This window comes from Apteryx rowi, unplaced genomic scaffold (assembly GCF_003343035.1).
Source record: "Apteryx rowi isolate R43461 unplaced genomic scaffold, aptRow1 scaffold_105, whole genome shotgun sequence".
NCBI classification, from domain to species: Eukaryota; Metazoa; Chordata; class Aves; order Apterygiformes; family Apterygidae; genus Apteryx; species Apteryx rowi.
The window spans coordinates 170074-195078 of NW_020447253.1; the positions used below are offsets into that span (position 1 = coordinate 170074).

General features: G+C 36.9%; 1 protein-coding gene across 1 annotated transcript in view; it reads left to right on the forward strand.

The window, feature by feature from the left end:
- GRIN2A (glutamate ionotropic receptor NMDA type subunit 2A) overlaps nt 1-25005 on the forward strand; it is a 183281-nt gene that overhangs the window by 137376 nt on the left and 20900 nt on the right. The window contains exons 6-9 of the mRNA XM_026068603.1: nt 11-164; nt 3074-3199; nt 6452-6681; nt 12693-12853. Coding sequence (XP_025924388.1) covers nt 11-164; nt 3074-3199; nt 6452-6681; nt 12693-12853 — 671 coding nt within the window. The remainder of the gene's footprint in view (nt 1-10; nt 165-3073; nt 3200-6451; nt 6682-12692; nt 12854-25005) is intronic.

A 25005-nucleotide genomic window follows, 5' to 3' on the forward strand; every position in this document is an offset into this window, starting at 1 on the left:
TGTGGATTAGGTGGTATATCATCGTGCAGTCATGGCTGTGGGGTCTCTCACTATTAATGAAGAGCGCTCCGAAGTGGTCGACTTTTCAGTGCCGTTTGTTGAGACAGGGATTAGTGTCATGGTGTCACGGAGCAATGGCACAGTTTCACCATCTGCTTTTCTAGGTATGACTGTCCAACCCTTTCAGATTATTTAATTGCATTCTATAGAGTTGGGTAGGTTTCACTGCTCGTTAACTGAGATACTGTATTGGGTGTCTCCTATAAATGATAATTTTTCTGTGTTAAAACATTTTCATATCTTACCAAAATTCATATATACCAGATCCACAAATACATTTTTAAAGATTCTGTAGATATTTCATTCAGCTTTATTTAGAAACAAACAAACAAACAAAATGAAACAAACCCAAATCCAAATTTCTATGTGTTTGAGAGCAAGAGAGTTCATAGGTGGTAAGGTCAGTTTTTGTCTTTGGAAGCATGGGCAGAATAGGAAAACTATGCATCTATATTAATTTTATAAGTTTTTTGAGGGGGATAAAACTCAAAGTTTGTGGAGTAAGACCTCTTGTTCAGTGATCAGTATTCTCCATTGCCAGTCATTTGAAATGTACACTAACAACTCATATACTAGTATTTTTCTGTCGTATTATAACTCTGTACTGAAAATTCTTATAAAACCTGGTGTTTGTCTGGGGGAAATTTTCTTTGCAAATCAAACGACAATGCTGAACCCATGTATTGATCTATGCTATGACAGGAAAATCACCTTAATTATTCAGTTGTTCCTGTACTTGTTCAATTTTAGTACTTTCTATTCTAAATAGCTTTTTATTTTGCTTTTGCTTCTTTTAATTCTCCACCTCCTTACCGGACTGCTTAAATTATTAAAGAATGTTCTGCTTAAACTGTTGCTTATAGCTCAGCTTTTTTGCATTGTCTTATTTTTCCCTTTGCCTTATTTGGAGTTTGACAGATTACTATTGGCATTTCTACACTGATGCTTTTGCTAAAAGACTTTTTGGAGTGTTTCTTTTTTCTATGAGAATGCTGTAAAAATTTCTATGATAGTGCTGTGTCTCATCTTCCTGGAAATGCATTCATATCATCACTATGTTTTCCCATTCCAACTGGTTCATCAAATTTTTTTTTTTTGGTAAAATCTTTTCTCTTATTTCTAGGGTTTTTGTTCTTCATTTAGTAACATATTCAAATCCCTTTAATTTTCATTTTCTATTCTTTCTCTATTCTATTTCTTTCTATTTTTCAATTTACTATGATTCCAGGTAATATGTGAGTTAACTTTGTACTGAATACTTTGTACTGCATGTTTGTATTGAGCTGTATTTAGCTGGAAAATGTTCTTTACCTCTGTCTGCTTCTGAACTGCTCTATCCCTACTTTTTAAGAATTTTCTATTGCTTGCTTGCTTGCTTACCATACCCTTCCAAGCAAATATTTGTATTAATTGAAATATCTCTATAGCCTCTCTTAAAAATAAGAAATCTCTCCTTAACCTTCTCTTAAAAACAGAAATAAAACAGTTTGGCTTAAAAATTCCCTGCTTTGTCTCTTTAGACATCCAAAATCACAAGTGGTACTGTTTGGAACTTGGCTCTTCCTGGTTCCAAATTTCTGGAGAAATTCTAGCAAAGGCAACTGCTCTCATGAGATTTATACACTTGGGCCCAAATTGTTATGCTACATCCTACTTCTGGGTGATGCATTCATGTTAACTCTGGCAAAGTTCAGATTGGGTTACATTTTTCTCATTTTATCTCAACTCTCACTCATAATCATTTCCTGCAATGATAGAAGAATTTTTAGTGGTTTCCAGTCTTAATCTCAATCCAAAAAATGAAGAAGTTAAAATGGAGGAACCTCTTGGCCTTTCAAAAACAAAGCATAGGAATGAGCTCATGTCATGTCACTCCCAGTGCTTCTTGTTTCTTTTTTAACTTGAAATAGCATGATAAAATATTTTTCTCACACTTTAGAGCACTTCCAGTATCTATCAGAGTTAGGATATAAAATTCCCCCAAATAAGCTAGCCTAACAAAGGGAGGGATGTTGCCTTGCCATACAAACACTTTTTTCCACATCCTTTATGCCATAACAGCTACAACAGTGTTTCCTGAAATGAGAATTTGTGATTGAACAAAGATGACACTTAAGAACTTGTTCCCTATTTCTATTATCACATACTATTACCATAGCCAATTCTTTCAATAATTACTGCTTGTTCTGGTATTAGAAACGGCTTTCTAGTTTTCTCTTCCAACTTACCACTTTTACTTAATCGTGTTTTTTCTGTCTTTCAAACTGACATTCAGTTTTCCATAAAAACCTCTTACTGGGGGGCCTTGATTTCAGAAATTTGCTCACAGCTGAGAGTGAGACTTGCAAAAGGATGTGTTTGTAATTTGTAGAAATGACCACCTTCACTGGAGGTAGATGGAAAAGAACACAGAGAAAAAATTTCTGAAATATAAAATTTGCTGTGAATGCAAGCTTTTGACTTTTTTCCTACCACTTTCTGCTGGATAAAAACCTAGAGAGAGATGTACTTTGCTGATTTACTAAAAGTCTTAAACATATGCCTAATTGCTCTTGCTTTGCTGAAACACAGTCATAACAGCTGGACCATTATGTTGATAAATGCGCATACCGCAGGATGTATAGAAACAGGATACTTTATGTACTTGTGAACTGAATAAACAGTGGGTCAAATCAATATTTGCCACTCAGTGTCAGTTAAAGCTTTCTCAAATAAAGTAGAAAAGTGTGCAGCCATTGTTTTTGAATCACAACTCACATTTAAGATTTTAACTGTACTAAGTTTGTGTATAGTAACAGCAGCTGGTTGTAGGTTTTCCTGCTTTCTTTTAGTATTTCAGGAAAACTGATTTCTTTATAATATTGATACTTGGCTGTTTTCTAGCATTTTGGTTGTTAAAAGCTAATTTACAGAAAGCCGCTGGGCTTGCCTGGCCTAAGGCATTAGAATTCTGGTTGTGCTGAGACTGGTTTAATGAACTGTGTTTCTGTTTCTCTTGTCTGTTTTGCTGCAGAGCCCTTTAGTGCTTCTGTGTGGGTGATGATGTTTGTGATGCTTCTCATTGTATCTGCCATGGCTGTCTTTATATTTGAGTACTTTAGTCCTGTAGGATATAACAGGAATTTAGCACAAGGGAGAGGTAAGCTTTGCATTTTACACAGCCCTAAAGCTATAAAAAAATCATGTATTTTCCATGCTTTACCCTCCATCTTTTAAACTAAACATGACATAGGAATAAAACAGTATGAGCAGCTATGAAACTGTGTTGCACTTAATTTAAAATGTGTTTTCTTGAGAGCTTATGTACTCATGTTTGTATTCTAATTCATTGCGATGAAGAGATAGAAGGGTGGTATTACAGAGAGTCATGTTCAAGCAGTGTTTGGTTAGTATACTCCTATCAGCTGGAGAGTGTCAGCTTGAAAAAGCACTGGAATAAGTTCTGCAGACTCCTGACTCTTGTGACTGCACAGGTAGCTGAAAGATGATGATCTAAACTGGTGTGGTTTAGTAGTAATCTGTGAAAAACAGCTGTTAAGCTGTATATAGTTTTATATAGTCCCTATAAAAACATATGGTTCTCTTGTGATGAATTCAGCCTTGAAATGGGGGCAGTGGCAGAAGGGCATCACTTTGTACTGTTTAGCATCCGTGACTATAGAAACTTCCCTTCGTTTCCAGAATATACCAGCACAACAAAATTAATACAGAACTTGCCTTTCTCAGTGACAGCTACAATTATTAGCATTTTGACCTGAGAATGAGGGTTTCATCTACTGTGGTGCCCTCATCCTTTCCTTATTTTACATTCAGTTCAGTATGCTGACTGTTTTTAATTTCTAAATCATACTTGCCTCATTTCATATCAAGAGATCTTCCAACTTGGTGAAAGCAGTCCTGGAGACTATTACAGGCTAATGGTTTGTTCTAGTTCGTGTGTTTGGTTTGTTGCCTGAAAAAGGAAATTATCATAATGATCGGAGGATCTTACAATTTGAATAAGCTGGTAAATTTGTAACCACTGTCCAAAATAAAATTATTCTGTAGGAATAGACTGTCTTTCTCGAGAAAAGATGTATTTAATATTACTTCAGAGAATCCGTATGATAATCACAAGGAAAAAACAGTCATTTAGGGGCAGTATTTACACTCATTTCACTCAGTTTCCTGCCATGTCTTTGATATTTTAGTTTCACTTTGTAAAGTCTAGAAGAACCTCAATAGACTTTAATATCCATCAGCTACTTACGTTTAGGTAGGTTAACTATGTTCAGAGGGGAAAAAAACCCGCAATACTGTTATGGAAAAGTCATGAATCTGCTCACGGCCAAAATTCTTCTGTCTTAAAATAGCATCAAAATAAGATTGGTTTTACTTCTTTTAATGTTGAGAGCCTATGATTTCTGTTGGCTGAGTCCTGGCTTGACACCTTTGAAAATCAGGAATGTACAGTTAAAAACACACATCAGTAAGTGCATAGAAGAGCTTCCAGTCACTGTTTCCAATAATAAATACTGTTAACTTATGAAAAGCAAAGTATTTCTTAGTGCTAATCTATGAATAATGACAAACACTATAATTAGGAAGGAGAAATCAGAGGTGCATGTGCATATTGGGGGTTTGGGGGCTAAGCTGTTCTCCTTTCCTGTGCCACTTCATGTGCTGGAATTGATTATGTAGTGTACTTACAGCTACAAAGGCATATTATGGCACTGCACTGTCCTAACCTATCTCTAGAAACTTGTCACAAATCCAGTTGCCATTCTTTTAAAACATGGGAAGTTTAAAATAAATGGGAGTCTTTATGTAGCTTTCTACTTTCCCTAGGCATTTTTGGTAGGATGGAGCTCAGCGGTACTACTGCTACTACTACTATCTCCAGTGACATAAGCAGAACTTTATACTCTGTTTCCTTGGCATATACTTTTCTTATCATTGCTGCTCAGAAAATACACATTAGCCATGTATCAGCTCAATCTTAAATGGCCCTGAAATGTAGTTTCATAAACCAAGAGCCAGCTCCATTATGCAGCACTGCTGCAAAAAAGAAAGAAGATAATCTAAGCTGTTGTGCTTGATTGCATCGTGAAAATATTGCATTATATTAGTGAACATTTCTACTGAAATGAGAACATGCACTAAGTATGCCCACTCTGGGTTTATTCTTTCAGAACATTCCATTTAAGTCCATTTATTTCTTCCATTATGAGTATTTCTGTTTATTGCTTTGTCTAGTAATATCAAATCCTCTATTACATTGATGTAAGTTCTTGTAAATCACAGGAATAGAGAATGAGTTAAGGAAGTATAATTAAATCTGATTTTTAGTGTATGTCCCTGGGGTGTAAGAAGAGAGGAAGGGGGTAGTATTGCAGGTGCCTGCATCTGAACTTATTTTCTAAATTGCCATTTAATTGAAAAATAGATACTTATAAAAAGGTCAGATGATTCAGATTCAGAAGAGGCCTATCTCTCTCCATTGAGTATAAAGGGAGTCTAGATGACTAGCTATATGTGATGTCTGCACTGTAGTTGCCTCCAGTTGGGTAAGGATAGTCTTGCCATTATTCTCGGAAGGCTGTACAAATAAGCCTTTTTAGGTGCATAATGTCTTTGCTAATCCATTTGTGCCACTACATGGGAATGAGGGCAATATGCTGACTACTTGTTCTTGCTTTTGAATGAATTCAAAGCTGACTGGTAACAGCAATAACAACTATTGAGGAACTACATGGATTACCTGGGCCAGGTTTTTGCCTGTAATAGCAACTGAAGCCAGTGCAACTAACTCTGTATATGTGAGGTAGCCTTAGTCCAATTCACTGAAAATCAGTTATCTATGTGGTTAGCTCCTCTGTGTTGACTTACTGATTGATTTTTCTGGGTGGGAAGTTACTTAAATGTGGGTGAAATATTAATCCATTTTGATCTTAAATATCCTTATCTGAGGGTATACAGTATTAAAAAAGCATAATGTTGGAAGACTAGAGATTACAAAAAATACTTGAACTGAATTCTTGAGTATTAACTCCACAGTTTTCCATTTTACATGTCAGCTGGAATAGGAGACTGAAAGGGGCAATACTGTGGCACATACCTTACTGCAAGAGAGATAACACAGTTTGTATCTTTTCCAAACCTAAATCTGGTGCATGCTCTCAGTTTTCATTTTAAAACTTTTGAAGATAATTCCCCTTAGAAAACTGTTAAAATAATTTTTTAACAAATAGTGAAATGTCATTACAATAGAGAGTACCTATGATAAATCCTGTGATTCCATTGGGAGTACAATAAATAAGTATTTAAATATTTTTTACCATGTCTTTGTAAGTACTTTGTTGTTATTATGTAGGGTATCTGCACCTAAAATAACTGCTCTTTGCAATTACAGATCCCCATGGACCATCCTTTACCATTGGAAAGGCTATTTGGTTACTCTGGGGCTTGGTGTTCAATAATTCTGTGCCTGTGCAAAACCCCAAAGGGACAACTAGTAAAATCATGGTGTCAGTTTGGGCCTTCTTTGCTGTCATTTTCCTGGCTAGTTATACTGCCAACCTAGCTGCATTTATGATTCAAGAGGAATTTGTTGACCAAGTGACTGGACTGAGTGATAAAAAGGTAGGTCATCTAGCTCAAAAAGGTCAGTCTCCATTTTCCCATTCTTCACAATCATAATAAATAGGCTGATTTTGCATATTGTTTTAGCTTTCTTCTGGTGGGAGTGTGCTTCCCAGATCTTTGTACTTTCTTGTGACTTTTAATCAATAGGTTTATAAATCAGAACCCATACAATTAATTAATTTTTATTTCATTTGTGTAACCGCTTTGCTATGGTGATATTGCACAGAGTAGGTAAAGTCCATTTGCAAAATTATTGTTCTGATAGATGTGCACAAAGCACATAAAGGGCACTCTGTTTTCAAGTTTGTGCCCAGTTATTTTAAAATGAAACTAAATATTGACATTCAGAAGTAATATTTAAATAGAATATAGCACAAGGGAAAACTTCTTAAGGGCTTTATCTCAAAAGACAGAAAATAAAGGAAGCTGTTATTCAAAAGAGAGCAACAACTCAAATAGCCTTGTGTCTGTTTTTTGTTTTAACTGTTTTTTATGACTAGCTTTTGAGCGTACTCTTGAATTATCATAGCATGAATTGCAAGCATGGCTAGAAGAAAGACAGATAAAAAGAAAACAAAATGATAGTAGTTTTGTTTTTATGAAGTTATGTTGTTGAGAAAACCTTTGGAAGAGTATAAAGTTTGTTTAAAAAAAATACCTGTATTTTAAAATAATATACTTAGTAAGAGCAGATAAAAGGTATTCTTCTCTTGAGGATTTAAAAAAAAAAGAAAAAAAAAAAGGAAAGGAACTGAAAAATGCCTTTCTCCTATTTGTGCCAAAGCACTGAACGTTTTCCTGAGAGATCCTTTTGTCAGGACTTGGCTTGCGCCTGACCCAGCCCTGGCTTTCGGTTCTGCTGGTGCACCCATCCACCTCTCCGCCCCTGCTGCAGATCATGTGGGCTGGGAAAATTTTCAGTACTTGATCAGTAGCCATTGGCTAATGACTTCCTTATTTTTGTGATTTTTCTGTACTCTAAGCTAATGAGAATTCAATTTTCACAATAAGTGGAATAAAAATAGAAAAAAAACTTGGATCGGAAAATAGCTCCTGCTCTTGTGCAATCTTCTGATCATTTATTTGATCTACTACCTTTATTTTTATTTTAAGTTGTTCAGAGTTTTGTCTGAAGCATATAGAGATAAATCAGGACAACCTGAAAAACAATAATCTTTTTCAAAATATTCTTCTATTTATACACAGTTTTTGCCTCCTCTACAATTCTGAGCTTGTTCAGATTTTTAACATTTCCAATAATTAGGGACAATTGATGGGAATGTAATATGATTCATGTTGAATTATTTTTCTCCCCTCTTTGCTGTGTTGCTTCAGCACTCTGTTAGTAGTCAAACAGTTCAGGAATTTTCAGTACAGTTGTTTTTGTGGAGAACTCTGATCCTTGCTGCAGGCAAAGCACTCATGGGCAGGGGCCTGCAAGAAGACAGAAGTGGGTATGAATAAAATTAATTTTAAAGAAATAATATCTACAAGTTCAAGAATTTCTTGAGAAGTTGACAATTTTTTAAACAGGGAAATAACTAGAGACTTAATAAAGGTATCCTTCTGGTTAATTAAAAAAATTATAATAGCTGAGCATAATTTCAGTCCATAAACTTGAAGATTACTTTACTATCTATATTAGTTAATTTGGCCTACACTAACTAATGCTTAGTTGGTAAATCAGTTCATTATTCTCTATCCCCCCACTCTTTCCTACTGTCACGACTGAAAAGCCAAGTTCTTTTGTCAATGCTACTATGCAATAAAATGTTCCTAGGTAGAGATATTGGGGTTTCTCAATCCAACTCCATACATGATAGATTACAGAGGAAAAGAGAAGCCAGGAAAAAACCCTTCTCTGAGCAGTCATCCCTGACCCTCAGCATTCCATGACTTCCATTCAGGAAATGTGTAACACTCTAGCATCACCTCTCTGTTTTGCTGAACATAAAATGACATGATATTTACCCTTCTTGACTTTGAGACCTCTTGAGAGTTTCCTCTTCCTTCATCATGTTGCCAATGAATTTTTTGAATGCCATGCCATCTATGTGTCACCCAGAAATACATGGCACAGCATGTACTGGAGTTACTAGGGGTGGGTGTTCATAAACTCGAATGATTCAGAAGACAAGAAGAAAATTATATTTTGACACGCTTGTGATTTTTGAAAGCTTTGTGTTCATGAAAAAGGTACAGAAAATGAGTCCAAAAGTATACAGCAAAGCAGGTATTCATAGAAGCTGTTACTTTTGAGACAGTATTATGCCTTTTTCATGGAAAGAAATAGAGATAAGATTACTAAAGGAGAGTAGAAAGCAGTGAACTGAGTTGCCTTGCAGAGCTGTTGTCTGCCCGCTTCCTCTACACAGTCTCATTTGAGAATGGCCCCATGTGCATGTGGACTAGGGTTTAGTTCCAAGGTTAATAGGCAGCCTGAATTATGTCTTTTACAGATTCCTTAGTTTTGCAAGGTTCACAGTATTCTTGTAGCACTGTTTTTATTTTTATCTGCAATAAGATATGTGGCACATGCTCTGTAATTGCTTACAGATATGTCTGTGTCATATTCGAGCAGAGTGAGGTCAAAAGGCAGTAGGGATGATGGATTATTTAGGGTGACCCTCTTACCCCAGTCCATCTCTCCATTTCAATATTAGACCCTCACAGTGCTTTTTCAGAGTTGTCAGACATAGATATTGATTGCTTTTCAGTTACTGACAATTATAATAATAGTCTTGGAATTACTGAGGAGTCACATTTTTCAAAAACCACCCAAAATCAGAATGTCAGCACTTTCCATCTGGTAAAAGAAGAAGGCATAGAGTTCAAATGTGGGTGTTTTTCTGTCACCCCAATCCAGCCATAATTCCCATTAAAATTTGTGTTAGTAGAGGGAGAATATTTGCTATTTTCTACTATTTTAATAATTTTTCCATGATTCCTTAAAATACCCTAGAACAATAACTAACAACTGCTTTGAATACCAACCTTTTTAGGCAAGCATGCAAATCATCACATTAACTCAGTAGTTAAAGTTTGTGAAAGATCACATTAGTGACTTTAATGAAATTATCAGTTTTATTAAGGCATATAGACATACAGGTAAAACAAACTAAAAGTAATAGGACTGTTTTCTCAGCTGAGACATCTATTATGGGAATCCTAGATCTCTGGGATTGGAGTTTTGTTACTGTGTGCGCCACAGATCTAGCAGCAGGCAGAACTGGGGGAAACAAGAATGAATTGTTTAGTCTTCTGAATAACAGCAGATCTCTTTGCAGTTATGATTCAAACAGGGGGCTTCTGCGTTAAATTTAAGGATTTTATTAACAATAAAAAATTTTTTTTCAACGTTTCACAAAGCGTCTAGGAAGAAAATTGCCTCCTAGCAGACATGATATATTTTAATTCCCATCATGGGGCTTCAGGGAAAATGAGTGCATGTACAGACTTGATGCTTCTTTCTTTCTTCTCTCATGCCTGCCACATAGATCTTTGCTGCAGTCATAGAGCTTATATGCTTCTCCAAGACATGTCAGTTCTTAGAAGATAAATTTAAAACTACTGATGAGAACTTTATACACACGAGTGCACTGTTGCTAAAAAAAAAAAAAAAAATTAAACTCCTGTCTTTTTTTTTTTTTGCATTTGCAAGTTGTCAATGAGCAGGCAGTAGTAACAGATAATGATTTCCAAAAATTAATCTCAGTGTGACTGCTAAAATTTGTGGGTTGAATGTGTGGTGCCAAGAAATTCCCGTTAATGGATGGTGTTTGGAACTATTTGTCTCTTTGAATTGTCAGTATTTGAAATCCTTTTAAGAGTTATTTGCTTGCTTAAATTGCTTGTTATCCCCTATGGTCTTTGAATGAACAAGTCCATTTTATTAATCTCTGCTCTCCTGCAGAAATATTTTTGTGTTACACGAATGTTCAGTTTAGAACTGATACCTCAATTCCTTCAGCCTGTGAGGATTCCTTCTTCCCCACCAACAACTTTCACCTGTGTGAATGTACTTGAAAAGTGAGACTATTCAGACAAAAACTTAATTTATAAATTGCCAACATACTCCACCGTGATCTTCCTGTTCCTCCAATTCTCCTGTCACGCCCCAGTATTATGAGCTGAGCTTGCAGATGGCTCACCTTAGTTGAATTTCCAAAAAATGTCAACCACGTGAACAACAGCAGTTTCTACAGGTCTTGAATTTGGTGTTAATTTTTAAAAAATTTTTCTACAGTTCAGCCTATAGGAAAATTTGAAACAGACATTAGGAGTTCCTGGAAGCCATCTCACTACTAAGGAATTAATTAACTGTATATTTAAATGAAGTTAATAGCAAGCTACATCTACATCAATAGAATCTCTGGGCATATATTTAAGAGCAAGGTTTGCCTTGCAAGGTGTTGCATAGGAAACACAGAAAGGAGAGAGCAAAGATAGACTAAAAACCATGACTAGTATGCAGTGTAATTTTAGTGTTTGGGTCAATTAGAATGTGTAAGGTAGTAGCAAAATAGTCATTTAAATAGTAAAGCTGTGAAAAGAGAAAATGAGAAAAGTAAGAAGTCTGTTATCTAAAAGAGTAGACAAAAATAAAATTCATTCCTTTATGCTTTGTCAAAATATGTTTAATTAAAATGAAGCATTTAATTGTAGTTCTGTAACATGAAAATATTGTTGCGGCAGTAATACCACAGTCAAGGTTTGATGGAATTGAAAATACTCCCACTTTTCGTATAAGCCTATTTGTATTCTATTTCAAAATTGGCACTGGATAATGGGAATTCTTAATGCCCTGAGACCAAACTTTAAAAAGAGGACTATTACATATGTAGCCCAAAGGAAGCAGCAGCCATGTAAATATTAGCTGTCTCTTGCAGCACGGGGTATCTAGATTGCTGTTCTCACTTCAGCAGTAATAGCAGACTGTGTTTTACCATTGAAGTCATGGGTGCCTGCTTTTATTAATGCTCAGCTGAATTTCCTCATTAGCCAATAGCTCCTCTAATTTGAGTGGCCTTTTAATTTAACTCTTAAAGAAACATTTTAACTTAGTCCTAAAGTGTCACTTAATAGTTAGAGGGAGATTTTGAAAAGGGACATACAAAATTTTCAGGTCTGTTTATGTGAGATTATCAGAATGATTTCCAAGTCTGAAACCTGAACGTGCCCCGAGCTCTTGCTAATCCTTTGGAGATAGTCCCTGGCTTGTTTGTGCTGATGTAATAGAGATGCAGAGGGTAAAATTGTAGAATAAATCTATGTGAGCACAAGCAAATAGCTTGCAGTTTTAAACTGTAGAAGTAAATAGGGACCAGGACTGGAGGTGTGGAAGCTGCAGAAGCTCTTTTTATGTCAAGAGATATAGCTGCCACACTATGTGGGAAGATGCAGGGAGACTGTAATTCCCCCTGAATCTCTCTGCAGTGGATGTAGAGCAGCCCCCAAGCTCACCCTTCGTGCCCCGGCACAAGCTTTCCACAGGGATCCTCTGGAGCCACCATTACCCTCCCTGTCCAGTAGCAGTGAAGGGCTTCCTTTGGCCTTCCCCATCTGTGGGGACGCAAAGCCTCTCCGCTCAGACTGGCAGAGGTGTGAAATGAATATCAGCTAAAATGCTGGGGGTTTACTCTTTAAATACCAGCACATCTGCTTGTATTTTTGGTTTTCTAGGCAGATGTTGGCAGATGAGGAATATCTTCCAGTATCTCATGCCATATTACAGTGCCCAGGAGAAAGTTGCATTGGAGTGGCAAAACTGAGCTGATTTTACTTTGGATGTAGATATTTCTGTATAGTTAAGCCAGTGTGAAGACACAGTTTCTGGTGTAGCAGAATTAACCCACAGTGTTTGCCTGGAAGAAATTTGAGGCAACTTACACAACTCATGTTTTTTTCAACCTGAAATTGCCCTGTTAGGCTTTCCTTGCTTAAGGGACATCTTCACAGCCATCCATTTTGAATGCCTGATACACTTTGTTTTTCCCTTTTGTCTCTAGTTTCAAAGGCCGCATGATTATTCACCTCCTTTTCGATTTGGAACTGTTCCAAATGGAAGCACAGAGAGGAACATCAGAAACAACTACCCAGATATGCACCTTTACATGACGAAGTATAATCAGAAAGGAGTTGAAGATGCCTTGGTCAGCCTGAAAACTGGGTAAGCTTATTCTGTGGGTTTTAAAGAATGCTCCAGACTTTGCAGAAACTGAACCTACCACGATACTGGACAGACTGATGTCACACACGGTGTGTGGTACTTGGCTCTTTTTTTTTTTTTTTCCCCCTACTGAATTGTACAGCTATTGGGAAGGAAAATGATTGCCTGTGATTTGTATGCCTTTTCTAAACTCTCATGGAGGATTTGATGTGCAATGTACAGTAGGTTCAAAGGGCAGAATTGGTATTTCTCAAATTAAAAGACCGGGAGTCAAATGGGCCTGGATATGGGTGTGGGTTTGACACAGAACATGATGATGCATGTACTCCCTGCTTATCTTTGCAGGACTCTCTTGCAGGAAGGTGTGTCACAGGGTGCATTTCTGACAAAGTGTGTTTAACAAACCTGGCCAGTGTGCAACTACTTGTACCTGCTTTTCACCCTCCCATCCTTTTGGCATTCTTTTGGGTCTACTCTTAGATTTTCTTCCCTCCTGTAATTAGCATGGCCTTGCATATTGGCTGTCGTATCTGAAGTATTGACTCTGAGCTTCTTAGTACCTGTTGATATGAGATAGTCTCAAATGTACTACCTAATTCTGCTTCTAGCACTTTGAAAATATCATTGTTCTGCCTCCTCCAGCTCTGAGATTTAGACTTAAGTGCTATCTATCTTTTTCCCTTTCTGAACCAGCCTGTTCTACATGGTTGGACTGAAAGACTCAATTCCAGTCTTAATCCTCAAAAGGTGTGAATATGAATCACTGCTTGTGTCAGTACACATCAGTGTGAGAGGCCTGTGTTAGCTCTAGTAATCTTTTCTGAACATATAGGCTTGATAATAGTATGCGTATTTTTGTTAGTAATATTGGATTAAAACAATCAGAATTTATCAAGATAGGCATGATGCTTTTTAAGTGAGAAGGTTAAGTTATCCAAAGTGAATTAAGTGCATTTGCTCCAGTGGCTGTCTCATGGCACATTTTGCTCGATATTGTTTACAGTGAGCACAGGAGACATTTTTTTTCTATACTAAATTAAGCTTTTAAATTAAGCTTATTAAGCTTTCTATACTAAATTAAGCTGCCTGTCCTTTTAATTTATACTCTCCCTTCCCAAAATGTGTAGGGGTTTATAAGGTATTTCTTACGTGAAAAGATTAAACTATCAAAACCTTTCTCTGGAGTCCAGGTTCCCTTCTTTAAAACCTTATCCTTTCTATTATTTTCTTCTCCACTGTCTCCATCTAGCTTTCTGGACTCCCTCTATCATCATTTCTCAAGGCATTCTCAACTGGCATTTCTCAAGCACAGTTTGTCCCTTCCTAAGATAGACACATACCATAAGGTGAGATGAACCTCATCCAAGGTCTTCCGAACCGGAGGCAGAGTTGCAGCTCATGCCAAGCCTGTGCAAGCTGCATTTCCTGGGTGACAGCTAAATTGTGCATTATAGATAGTCAGCTGAATGCTACCATTCAGGCTGTGAATTTTTAAGGAGGTAGCCGTCCTTAATTTCAGCTATTGCTAAGGCTGTTTAGTTGGATGGATAATTTATTTAAGGGATATTTCTTGTCCTTTTTACCAGCCATTTGTGCTATTGAAAACCCTAAGAAATTGCTGTTAGATTTAAAATAAGGCCACCTGTCAGACACTTGAGCTTGAAAAGAGGGGGCTGCCTGGCTGCAGGGGAATTCAGGACATTTACTGAAACTAAGATTGGCTGCTCTTGTGCCAGCTGCTGCTCTTCCTCAAAAGCTTTAGTCCTTTTGGCAGCATAAACTATTCATTTTTATAGATTTTTTTTCCACTGGAATTTCTTTCTTCTTCTAAGTGATTTCTCAATGTGGACACCCCTAGGTGTCTACCTTGATTCCCTTGATTGACATTTCTGTAGCAGATGGTGCAAATAAGCTACCATGTGCAGTGATTTCCAGATCAATGTAAGTAACTGTTACATACTGCTGTGTTCCTTAGTATTTTATCTGATGGCACCTAAAGAAGGATTAAATGGCACACCATCAGCTACTGAAGTTTCATGCGACAGAAGTGTCACTTTGTGTTTGATTGTATCACAGTTTGGGGTATTCCAGCAGAAAGGTAGTGTCAAGTGGGCTTACGTATTTTCTCCCTTCAGTTTCTGCAAAGCAAGAACTGTACAAAGACCCCATTAATGTGGTAAATGTGAGCACATAAACCCACTTACAGCATGACTGCACCTTCTTTTTGCCTCACAGAGTAGTTTCTCTTTAGAAAGATAATTTCCTTTAGGTGACCAAACCTATTGAGCTCTGTCATCCTCATCTGTCACTTCCACCTTTAATGTACCTACCTTTTTCTTGTTGGTAATGCTGTGATGGCAGTTTCCATGGCGGACACGTCAGGGATCAAACCAGGGATCTGTAGAGCTAAATGTGTGTGTTTTTACAGCTTGGATGAAAGAGATGAGACTGTGTAATGCAGGACTGCAATCTCTGCAGGGATGACAGCAAAAAGCATGAATACTTATTTGTAAGTGTATTACAGTTACCTGCCTCTCCTCTGTCTATCCAGACTTATATGCTACAAAAAAATGTTATTTTTCACTTTTTCTACCAAATTTTCTGTTCTTTTTCTCAAAATACATGAAAGTTTCCTCATCTTTGTGACTCACCCTCTATAGCCTCTCCTGTATGAATTATTTGACAAGATTAATTGTTTCACTCTTTCATTTAACATTCACCCTTTCATCCTTTTCTAGACTTGATCAAGCTGTCACCTTCCCTGCTTCCCCTTGATCACATGACTTTAATGTGTCTTGTGCCATGGAATCTATGTCCTCTTTTGATGATGACCTGTCTTTCTCTCCTCAAACTCCTTCTTGTTTCCTAGCAAATATAATATTTCTATTTTTTTCTTCAGTATGTATGTGTTCTGATTACCTTATTACTGCTGTTTCTTCTGTTTTCATCTTTATCTCTTGTTGGAGCTATTCCTATACTTTTATCTTTTTTGCCTTTTCATCATCGTCATCAGTAGCATCCAACAAGCAATTTGTCTTACATATCTTAAAGCCTGCTGCTTCTTGACAGTTTTTTGAAGATGAACTACCTGGTAATTATAGAGTCATAGAATTATAGACATGGGAAGGACTTGCAAAGATTGTCTAGCTGATATTGTTGCTGCAAGTCAAAATAAATAATACCTGTATTATTCCTGCAGGTTGTTTGTCTAACCTGTATGTATTTGCAATATCACTTTCAAAACTACTTTTGCTTAATTGAAGATGTAAGGCCACAGATATAGTTCTTGGAAGGCTGCTGAAACATCTTTTTAATGAGCGGCAGAACTTTCTGTATTCCATTTATTAATTGAAGGTATCAGTTTGCAACCATGCCTATAAAAAAGGAGCTAAATTCATGCATCTTGTTATTGAAGCACTATTTAGTACCTTTCAAAATGGCAAAATACTGTCACACATTCAAACAAACTTAGTATTGAAAGTCACAGTCTTGCAAGCTAGTCAAAAAATATACTGATGTTTTTCTCCAAACTTCATGCGTGTAGAGGATCAGCTGAACCATGTAGAGCTTCATCTGGCTCTTCAGGCAGGACTAGGGAGTTCAGGAATTTTCCAGAGCTGGTTTGTTTCTTTTCCTCAGTGAAGATAAAAATGGCGTATTTATTTTCCTGAGCATTATCTGAAAGAATAAGGCGTGTAAGAGACCAGTATGTTAGCTAATATTTTCTCCTTTGTGAGAGGAGTCAAGGTCTAGTAGAGCCATGGTGGGTCCTCTGTTCTTTAGATATTTATTGATAAAATAAGGTTGTCCTCTGTACCGGAAAGATAGATCCTATTGATTTTGCTTCTTGAAGAGGGAAATAAGTTTTTGAATTAGTTAGGAATTAGTTAATTGTTGTGTTATGCTTACAGTGGCTGTTTGGGTTTGCTTCTGTGTCCCCTGCTATTTTTTTCCAGAGGAGTTTATAGTTAAAGGATGCTATCTTTTTGCTAGAAAAACAACCTTTCCTGTTTGAAATTCTTTCATCTGGGCATCAGGTTGTAGTTTTTGAGGTCTGCATGTAGTGTTTCTCTGTATATGAGTGTTCTGCTGAGATAGGCATGTAAAACTGTCAAGAGGAGAAGATGCAATGATAATAAATTGGAAATGTTTAATGTTCTCACCTTTGCCTCAGCATATCTACACTTGTGTATTGCCTGGGCTTTAAGTGCTAATGCCTGAAATTAGAAAATTTCATAGGGAAATTCTTTTCTTAGGGTAGAAACAAAATGAGAAACTTCTTTCACTTGCATATTTCCTGTCACTGATGAGTCTATCTAATTTTTTCTTCACTTCCTCAGTTTTCTTAGACCTGAGGGCTGCAGCTGAATATCTCACGCTGTATATCTTGTTTCAAGAAAAAAGATGGCATCTTTAACTGATGCTGTGTTGTGGAGCACATTGATGTGAGGACTTTATTTCCGTTTCACTGTAATAAGCTGTCAATGTAACTTGTTTCAAGGAAGCTGCAGTAACGAGTCCCTTGTATTCCATGGGCAAGCAGTGCCCTGTTATACAGCTGCAGATGCCCTCACTATCATGAACCTTTTTCAGTTTTTATTTGCAGTCACAGCTGTGACTATCTATTCAAGAATTTGATGGTGAAGTTTGCTTGGGACTCCATCTGCCTTCCTGCTAATGATTGCAATGTTTTGTATTTTATCCACATCAAGTTTAATGCCTTATTCCCTAGTTGTCTGTGGCATGTTGGCAGAAATAAGCAGCAGCTTGGGAAGAATGCCGGGATGACAGCTCTGGTTCACTGCAGGACCTTAGACAGGTATGGTCTCACATACAGAGGATTATCAGATCTGAACTGTCTCCCAAGAAGATGCTGCTGGCCTGCAGACACATCCTGAGCTGCTAGTTGCTTTGATAGCTGCATATGACTATTCTAGTCTTCAAAAAACTTTAATAACATATAGTGATGCTAGAGAAACCACCTGACAACAGCTAACTGAACAGTATGAGTGACATGAGAAATGATTCCTCCCCCAACACACACTCTCATTGTGGAAACAACTGTATGTATTAGAATCCCATGATATTAGGTACAGAAAGTGTGGGAGAAAACCCCAAAAGGCTCTGACGCCCTTTTAGCCCTCAGACTCTAAGCTTATTGCCCTGAATTGGATTTTTGTTGTGTTTATAGTGCTTATAAATTGTGTCCAATTCAAAGCTTTGTACACTGTTGTTTGCTGAACAGATACAGGGTGGGTCAGAGGCTGTGTTGGCAGCTTCTGCAATATGTTACGGGCATAACTAGGAGGCAAACATCTCCATTTCTGTGAGCTGGAACATAATTCAGATTGTGCCCAGCAGGTCCTTCTGTTAATTAGGTCTGTCAATTAAAGTGATGCTGTGCCTAAAATAAAAATAAAATTAAAAAAACCCCTTGTCTTTTAGGGAGCCAGCTGACATCTCCATACTTGGATTGAAAAACAACCTTCATATTTATTCAAATATTTTCCATTTATGCTCAGATTTTTACAGCAAGATTGTCAACAAAATGCTCATTGAAGGAAAAAACATTAGTTTTTAGTCTTTGGGTGCTTCATACCTTTTCACCTAAAAAGAGGAGAGAAGATGTGAGAGAAATAAGGTATTTAAGAGGAAAATTATGTATTTTAATTTTTCATAAAAAGCACAAGTTCTGGATCATTCTTGTGGGCAGGTAATGACAGCTGCGACGGGAACACAAGAAAATGTTCAGCAGACATAAATTTTTAATCTTTTAATCTTGTGGCTCAGTACTTTCTGACCATTTCTGATTGACAACACCTTGCAGTATTTATGATAAAGAAGATTCGCTCTTTTCTTAAACTGGTAATGTTACAGTAAATATAAAAATTCTTTTACACAGTTTTTAAGGAATTGACAAAAATGGTTGACTTTGAAGTGTGTTCTGTGAGGGAGAAAGGAAAGGGCAGTGGGGCCAGATGAGGTTTCTGTAGTCTGTAATAATTTACTACTTGCAACTCTCCTGGATGCCTGTTATGATACATGAAGTGAGCAACTCTGCTGCAGATAGTTTTACAACAGACAAAAGTTTATGCAAATGTATTTTTAAATAATGTATTAAATCTTTAATGCCCAGTTATCTTTCAAAAAACGTGATGTTTTCCTGCTTTCTCATGACCTACTCTTATAATCTCTGTATTCTGAGCCTGCTTGGTTTTTGTGCTTTTCAAAAGCTTCAAAATTGGATTAAAAAATAAAATACATCAAATGAAATAACCAGTTTTTAAATGGGTGATCTTTGCCCACGTCATATTTTTTAAACATTTTAATGTCACTGAAACAGCAGCCTGTAATTAATTCCCTCTTAATGAAGAGGGAATGACGTTCTCCTCTTTCAAACTGTCTTCCATAGTCAAGGCTGAAAGCCTTAGGGAATATTATTTTTTTCACCAGTTTTAAGCTAATGAATCTGAAACTCATTCATTCACATGTGATTTGGAAAAATATTTTCTTCAGTCAGCATCTACTCTTATCACAATCAAAGATAAGACCTAAGATAGGAATTAGCCTTTCTTTTCCTTCTAAAGGAATGTACTGAGTGATAGAGAGCTTCCAGTATGAATTTGTCTCTTGTAATTTTGTTAATTTGGGGTTTAATTTTCTTGCTTCCTATCTGCAGTGATGCATTGCATTGCCACAGCACAGTTGTGGATTTCAGTAGTTTGGAGGCTTGGTGTTAAAGTGTTTTCCATAAAAGAAAAGCAAGTCCATTCAAATAATAGACTTTTTTTTTCCAGAGAGGCAATCATTTCCAGCAAAACTTTAAGTGATGAAGTAAAAATGTTTTAATTTTGCTGTTCATTATCTTTACAATCAGTTGTCCAATTCATGAGGAAAACGATGTCATGGTTATGGTCTACTTGATAGAAATCCAGTTACTGGTGTCCATAATCTTGTGCCAACATTACTAACCACCTGTTTTTTCTTAGAAAGTACAGAAATCAGTGTACAGTGGAAGCACTGGCATACAGCGTAGCTTGTTTTCTGATGCATGACAGTAACTTTAAAATACCATGAGAAATACTGAGAGCTGCATGGTATGTGCTACTTTATTATAGCTTTCTGTCAGTTCCCTAAAGTGTTATTTCATTAAGGAGAAATGTTTAAGAAAATTACTGTCCGTGTTTACATCAGATAATGGATATTTAGATAGGACATTTAGTAAGAAAATTTTGTCCTAAAAAGTCAGTTTATTGTGCTGGGTGATCACTCCTTTAAGGGGATGCTAAATCCCAAATGTGAACGTATGAAATAAGAAATTAATATTTCAGATAATGGACTCTCAATGGTATTTGTAACTAATGGCCAGGAATGTAAGATAAGTTGCAGGACTGATTTAACTAGCTGCTGGATGACTCTACTTCCATGCAAAAGCACCTGTTAGCCCATTTTTATGGCTCTAAATTTTGGACAATTTTGGAGGCTGACACTTAGAACTATCCATTTCTGGAGCTGATCTGAAAGACAAAATAAAAAATTCAGTAGAGCTGTGAGACAGGAATATGTGAAATATTTCTAAGAAAATAACTGATTTGAACTTTAATTTTCTCAGTCAAATGAAATCTGAAACTGAGCGCTGAAAAGTTCAGGCAACTTTTGTCTTTAGTCATATACAGAGCATCATATTTTATACCTGTATGCTTTCTGCCTCCTATCTGGACTGGAAACAGAAATGTAGAATATTTCAGAAAATGTATTTCTGTAGTACTCTTTAGTGCTAGCAAGTTGAAATAATCACAACTATTGAGCACTTAAGTTTTTTTGATTTTAGGCAAAAGTTAGCAGTAGTAGGTCTCTCGCTCTCCTTTCTCTCTCCTCTTCTCTCTCTCTTTTCAGTCTCTTCCCTCTTCCTGGACTGGCCCCAGACTTTTAAAGTTCAGCAGCGGTTGACAGAATACTGTATTGGTGGAGTTAAATTGCATGATTACATTCTGGAGCTCAGACGTTGCAAAGACCAAAATTACAAACAAGTCCAGAATGAAATTAAACAAATCTGTGGAAGGAGATTCATTTACTAGTGTGTATAAAACATCCTGGGGGCTTAATACAACCTCTAGCTCAGGAAATTTCCATTCGTCTAAAGCCAAGAAGGGAAAATGTTCAGGGAAAATGCCATTTATACTTGCCTTGTTTCTTATATTCCTCCTGAAGTATCCATTGTTTGCTGGTATCATATATTATTGGGGCCTAATGTCTAAGCCGGTGAGGATTTACTGGCCATGCACAGGTTTTCCTAACCATATGTACCTCCTCGGAAACTTGTAAGTCAAACAGTGCTGAACAAAGTTCCCAAACTACCTGGGGTAATGAGATGTTTGCCATGCTCCAGAAGGCCTATTTATCCCTATCAATTCTGACAGTAGGTACTAAATTATTGTACATATACAAATATATTTTCCTTAAAATGATCTAAGGAAGCTAATATGTGAATAATGATTTTTCTCCCTGTCATTCTGTAGAAGAATCTCTGCTAAACAGGTCAGCCCATTCAGCATTTTCTCTTCTGGTTGGCTGAGCCTAGTCAACTTCTGCAATCAATAGCTTCATTTAGTTTGGCATCGGATGGCTGTGTTAGCTTAATTTCAATTTACATTATGGTGCTTTCTTTTGGACTTCCTTCTAATATTCATTTCAGTGGAATGATGCTCAATTGATGTTATAGCTGAATTCATCCAAGCTAGGAACTGGAAGGCTGCTTTACAGTGAAAGGGAAACTGCTATTTGTGCTGAGATAGTGTGGAGGTGTGAGGACATTACCAAGAAATTTGCTGTTCCATTAAGGTGTGTTTTTCAGAGGTCTGTTCACTAAAATACCAGCTCTGAAATCTGATAGTTTAAAAGAGACATGTGCCTGAATCAGCTTAGCTTTCCCGCTTCTACTGCTAGTATTATTGCCAAAATGAGCAGAGTGCAGCCGTGGCTTGGGGGTATAAAGTGCCACTGAATTTCTGGACAGTATTTTCTGGATATCTGATGGTTGATCCCTGTTTCCCATCACTTGCTCACCTTTCAGGACATGCAGTAGTTCTCAGACCCTTGTAGTTTTTCCATATGTGCTGAAAAGTCTAAATAGATAATGGTCTGGGTAAAACTTAATGTGTTATTTCTGAGGACTTATGGGATTGGTTCTTGCTTTGAAGAACAGGAAAATAATAATGTTGATATTTAGAGGCTTATTGGGATCTAAGGCACTCAATGAAATGTCTAGGGAGACTCATGCCTCAGTAGTTTCAAGTTATCTATTAACAGAAGCAGACATCATGTCATTTAAAGCTGGATCACATTTTCAGAACTCTGTTCACAGCCATAAAATAAATGGGTTTTGTTTGTTTTTGTGTTTTTTTTTTTATTTAAGAAAGTCTGTCTCTCCTGTTCAGCTGATCCAAAACAGTTTGCCTCCCAGAAAAAGCTGGTTTATATTGATTTATTCTTAATTGCATTAGTATCTGAATGCTCTTTGGATTTAAAAAAAAATATTATTCTACATGTCTATATTATTACTTTTTATTTAGTAATGCAGTTATCTATCTAATGTTTTTAAAAATTAAAAGGAACCTGGAAATAAAATGAGCAGGTGAAAGTAGCCAGGTCCCATCTAACCTTGCTTCTTTTGAGAAGTAGCTATTCCAAGTTTCAGTATTCATTTGATTTGGGGATGAGATCCAATGCTTGGTGAAATGTGCTGAATTTATCCTTCATTATGCTATTGTGACTGGGACAAAACCTTTAATCTAAAAATATATTCCCCCTACCCGACTTTCTTTTCAAATTTCACATTTTGATACACTGATGCTTTGCAAGTACTTCATTACTTGGCTTTGGAGACTTGAAATGAGACACTATTCCATGGCATAAAATAATTATAAAGCCCTGTTTAATTTTCCATCATTTTGTTGCCAAGAGAAATGTTTGAGGGATGGGGCGGTGGGTGGCCGGGATGCCGGGGAGGACGTGGTGTGAGGATGGCGCCCCTGTAGGTGACAGCAGCCCCGTGGTGCCGAGAGGTGGCCAGCAGCTTTCGTGGCCGCCGCCGGCTGCCCTGACGGGTGAGGTGAAGCCTCCCCAGTCGCGGTTTGCAGGATGGTGTTAACGTCTGCCAGAGCTGCTCTTTCTAGTTCTGCATCTGCGTTTTCTGTGTGAGGATGGAAGTAAGGATGGTTTGAGCTGGGAGAAAAGTTGAAAGGGAGGAGATCCATTCCCTGCTAAGGAGTTTATCGTTTGTGTGGGTTAAACTCTGTTAACCTGGGTTTTTGCAAGGAGATGGTTGCTAAATTTCACCCTAATGAATGGGTAATATCAAAATGTCAAGGAATCTATCCAGTGTATGTGAGCTTAGATCTGTGTGGAGCTACTTCAATACATGCTGGAAGATAGAGTCACTGCTGGGGATGAAGTGCAATCAGATAACCTGAAATGCATTTTTGTGAAATACTGGATTGAAGAAATCATCAGTCCCTCAGGTTATAGGTTAAATACCTGCTTCTCTTGCTATGGCAATATCAAAGTATCACTTTAGAGCACTTCTGTGTTGAAGGCTCATCTTTACAGTACTGATCCTTTCCTTCTTTGATTGCAGCATTATTCCATATTGAACTTTTAGCATTAGGCTCCTGGACATAGTTTTAGAGATGCACAAATGAGCTATATGTCTCATTGTGCACACCTGACATATATATATATTTTTATCCCTTCTGTGGATTAAAAAAAAGACTGCAAATCCATCATATTTTACAACCAGCATTTTTGCACCTGCAAAATGTGCCTGCCTCCTTCCCTACAATAGTATTTATGATCTCTAAAGTATATGCTCATGTTTAATCCAGCTTTAAGCAGATTCCAGATTTTGCCTAATGTCAAATTTAAAAAGGCTACTTTAAGGGTCATTTAAGGGATCTATAGAATTTGTTTTTAAAAGCAAAAGGGGTGAAAAGAGGTGATTTCTGCAGATTTTTTAAGAACTCTTATGAGCTGCATATCTCCAAAATTATGTTAAGGGGACAAAGCTTTAATTAGTAAAAGTGTTCTTGATGCTGAGGGGATTGAAGAGGTTGTTAAAAGTATTTGTTGAGGATTCACTGACTTGTGTTCTGATACTTGTAATAAGACAGTAATTTCACACATACTCCTTTGAAAGGTACATGACTAGAGCCCTAGTAAATAGCTGTCACACTGATCATATAATAATCATTGTAATTTTTTTGTGTGGTCACTTTGGCATTCATCTACAGGAGATTTTGAGGATTAACATCTGTTAATTTTTGAAGCCACCTAGGCAAATTTCAAAAATAAAAAGATTTGATTTCATTAACTAACTTTCCTTAGAATGAAATTTATTTCATTTGTAATGAAATTCTGAAATTTAAGACCCTTATTCTTAAATATATAATTGACCTTTAACTATGCAGAACAAACCCCAGAAGATTCATATTTGGGTTAAAAAATACTCTTCCTCAAACACAGCAAATTCATGAGATACAACTGTTCACAGTAAAATACAATGCATGCAAATTGATATGATGGTGCACCCCATATATCGCATGCATTCTATTTTTGTGCATGTCAGACCTGCATTAGTAATAATACACAGTTCCTGTGTGGCCATGAAATGAATGTATTTGGAGTATTAGAAAACATAAAGAAATAAGAGAAAAAATTGACTCTGAAGTTAATGTCCTGGATCTGACAGATGAACACTGCACTTAATGGTACCCGTTTAGCAGGAAATTAATTCTACAGTAGCTATTGTATGTTTGGATTTACGGTGCTAGTTGAAAATGGGAAAGTGACTTCAGTCATGCTCCAATTTCTTTGATCCTCAAAGGAAACACAGTGTTATTTGTTCCATAGAGTTCATTGCTTGACAATAAAGAAGAATAATGTGAATAAACAGGACTGCATAAAAGCGTCTCCTCCATTTTAGGAAACCTGCAATATACCTCATATTAAGACACCAAGTAATTGGGAGGGGTTGATTTCTAGTATGCTGGATTACTGCTATGTGTCTGCAGAAGTACTGAGCAGAATGCCATTTTAGGTTATTCACTCGTCTCCCTTTTCCCAAGAAAACAAAATCTCTCAAGAATCATGTAGTT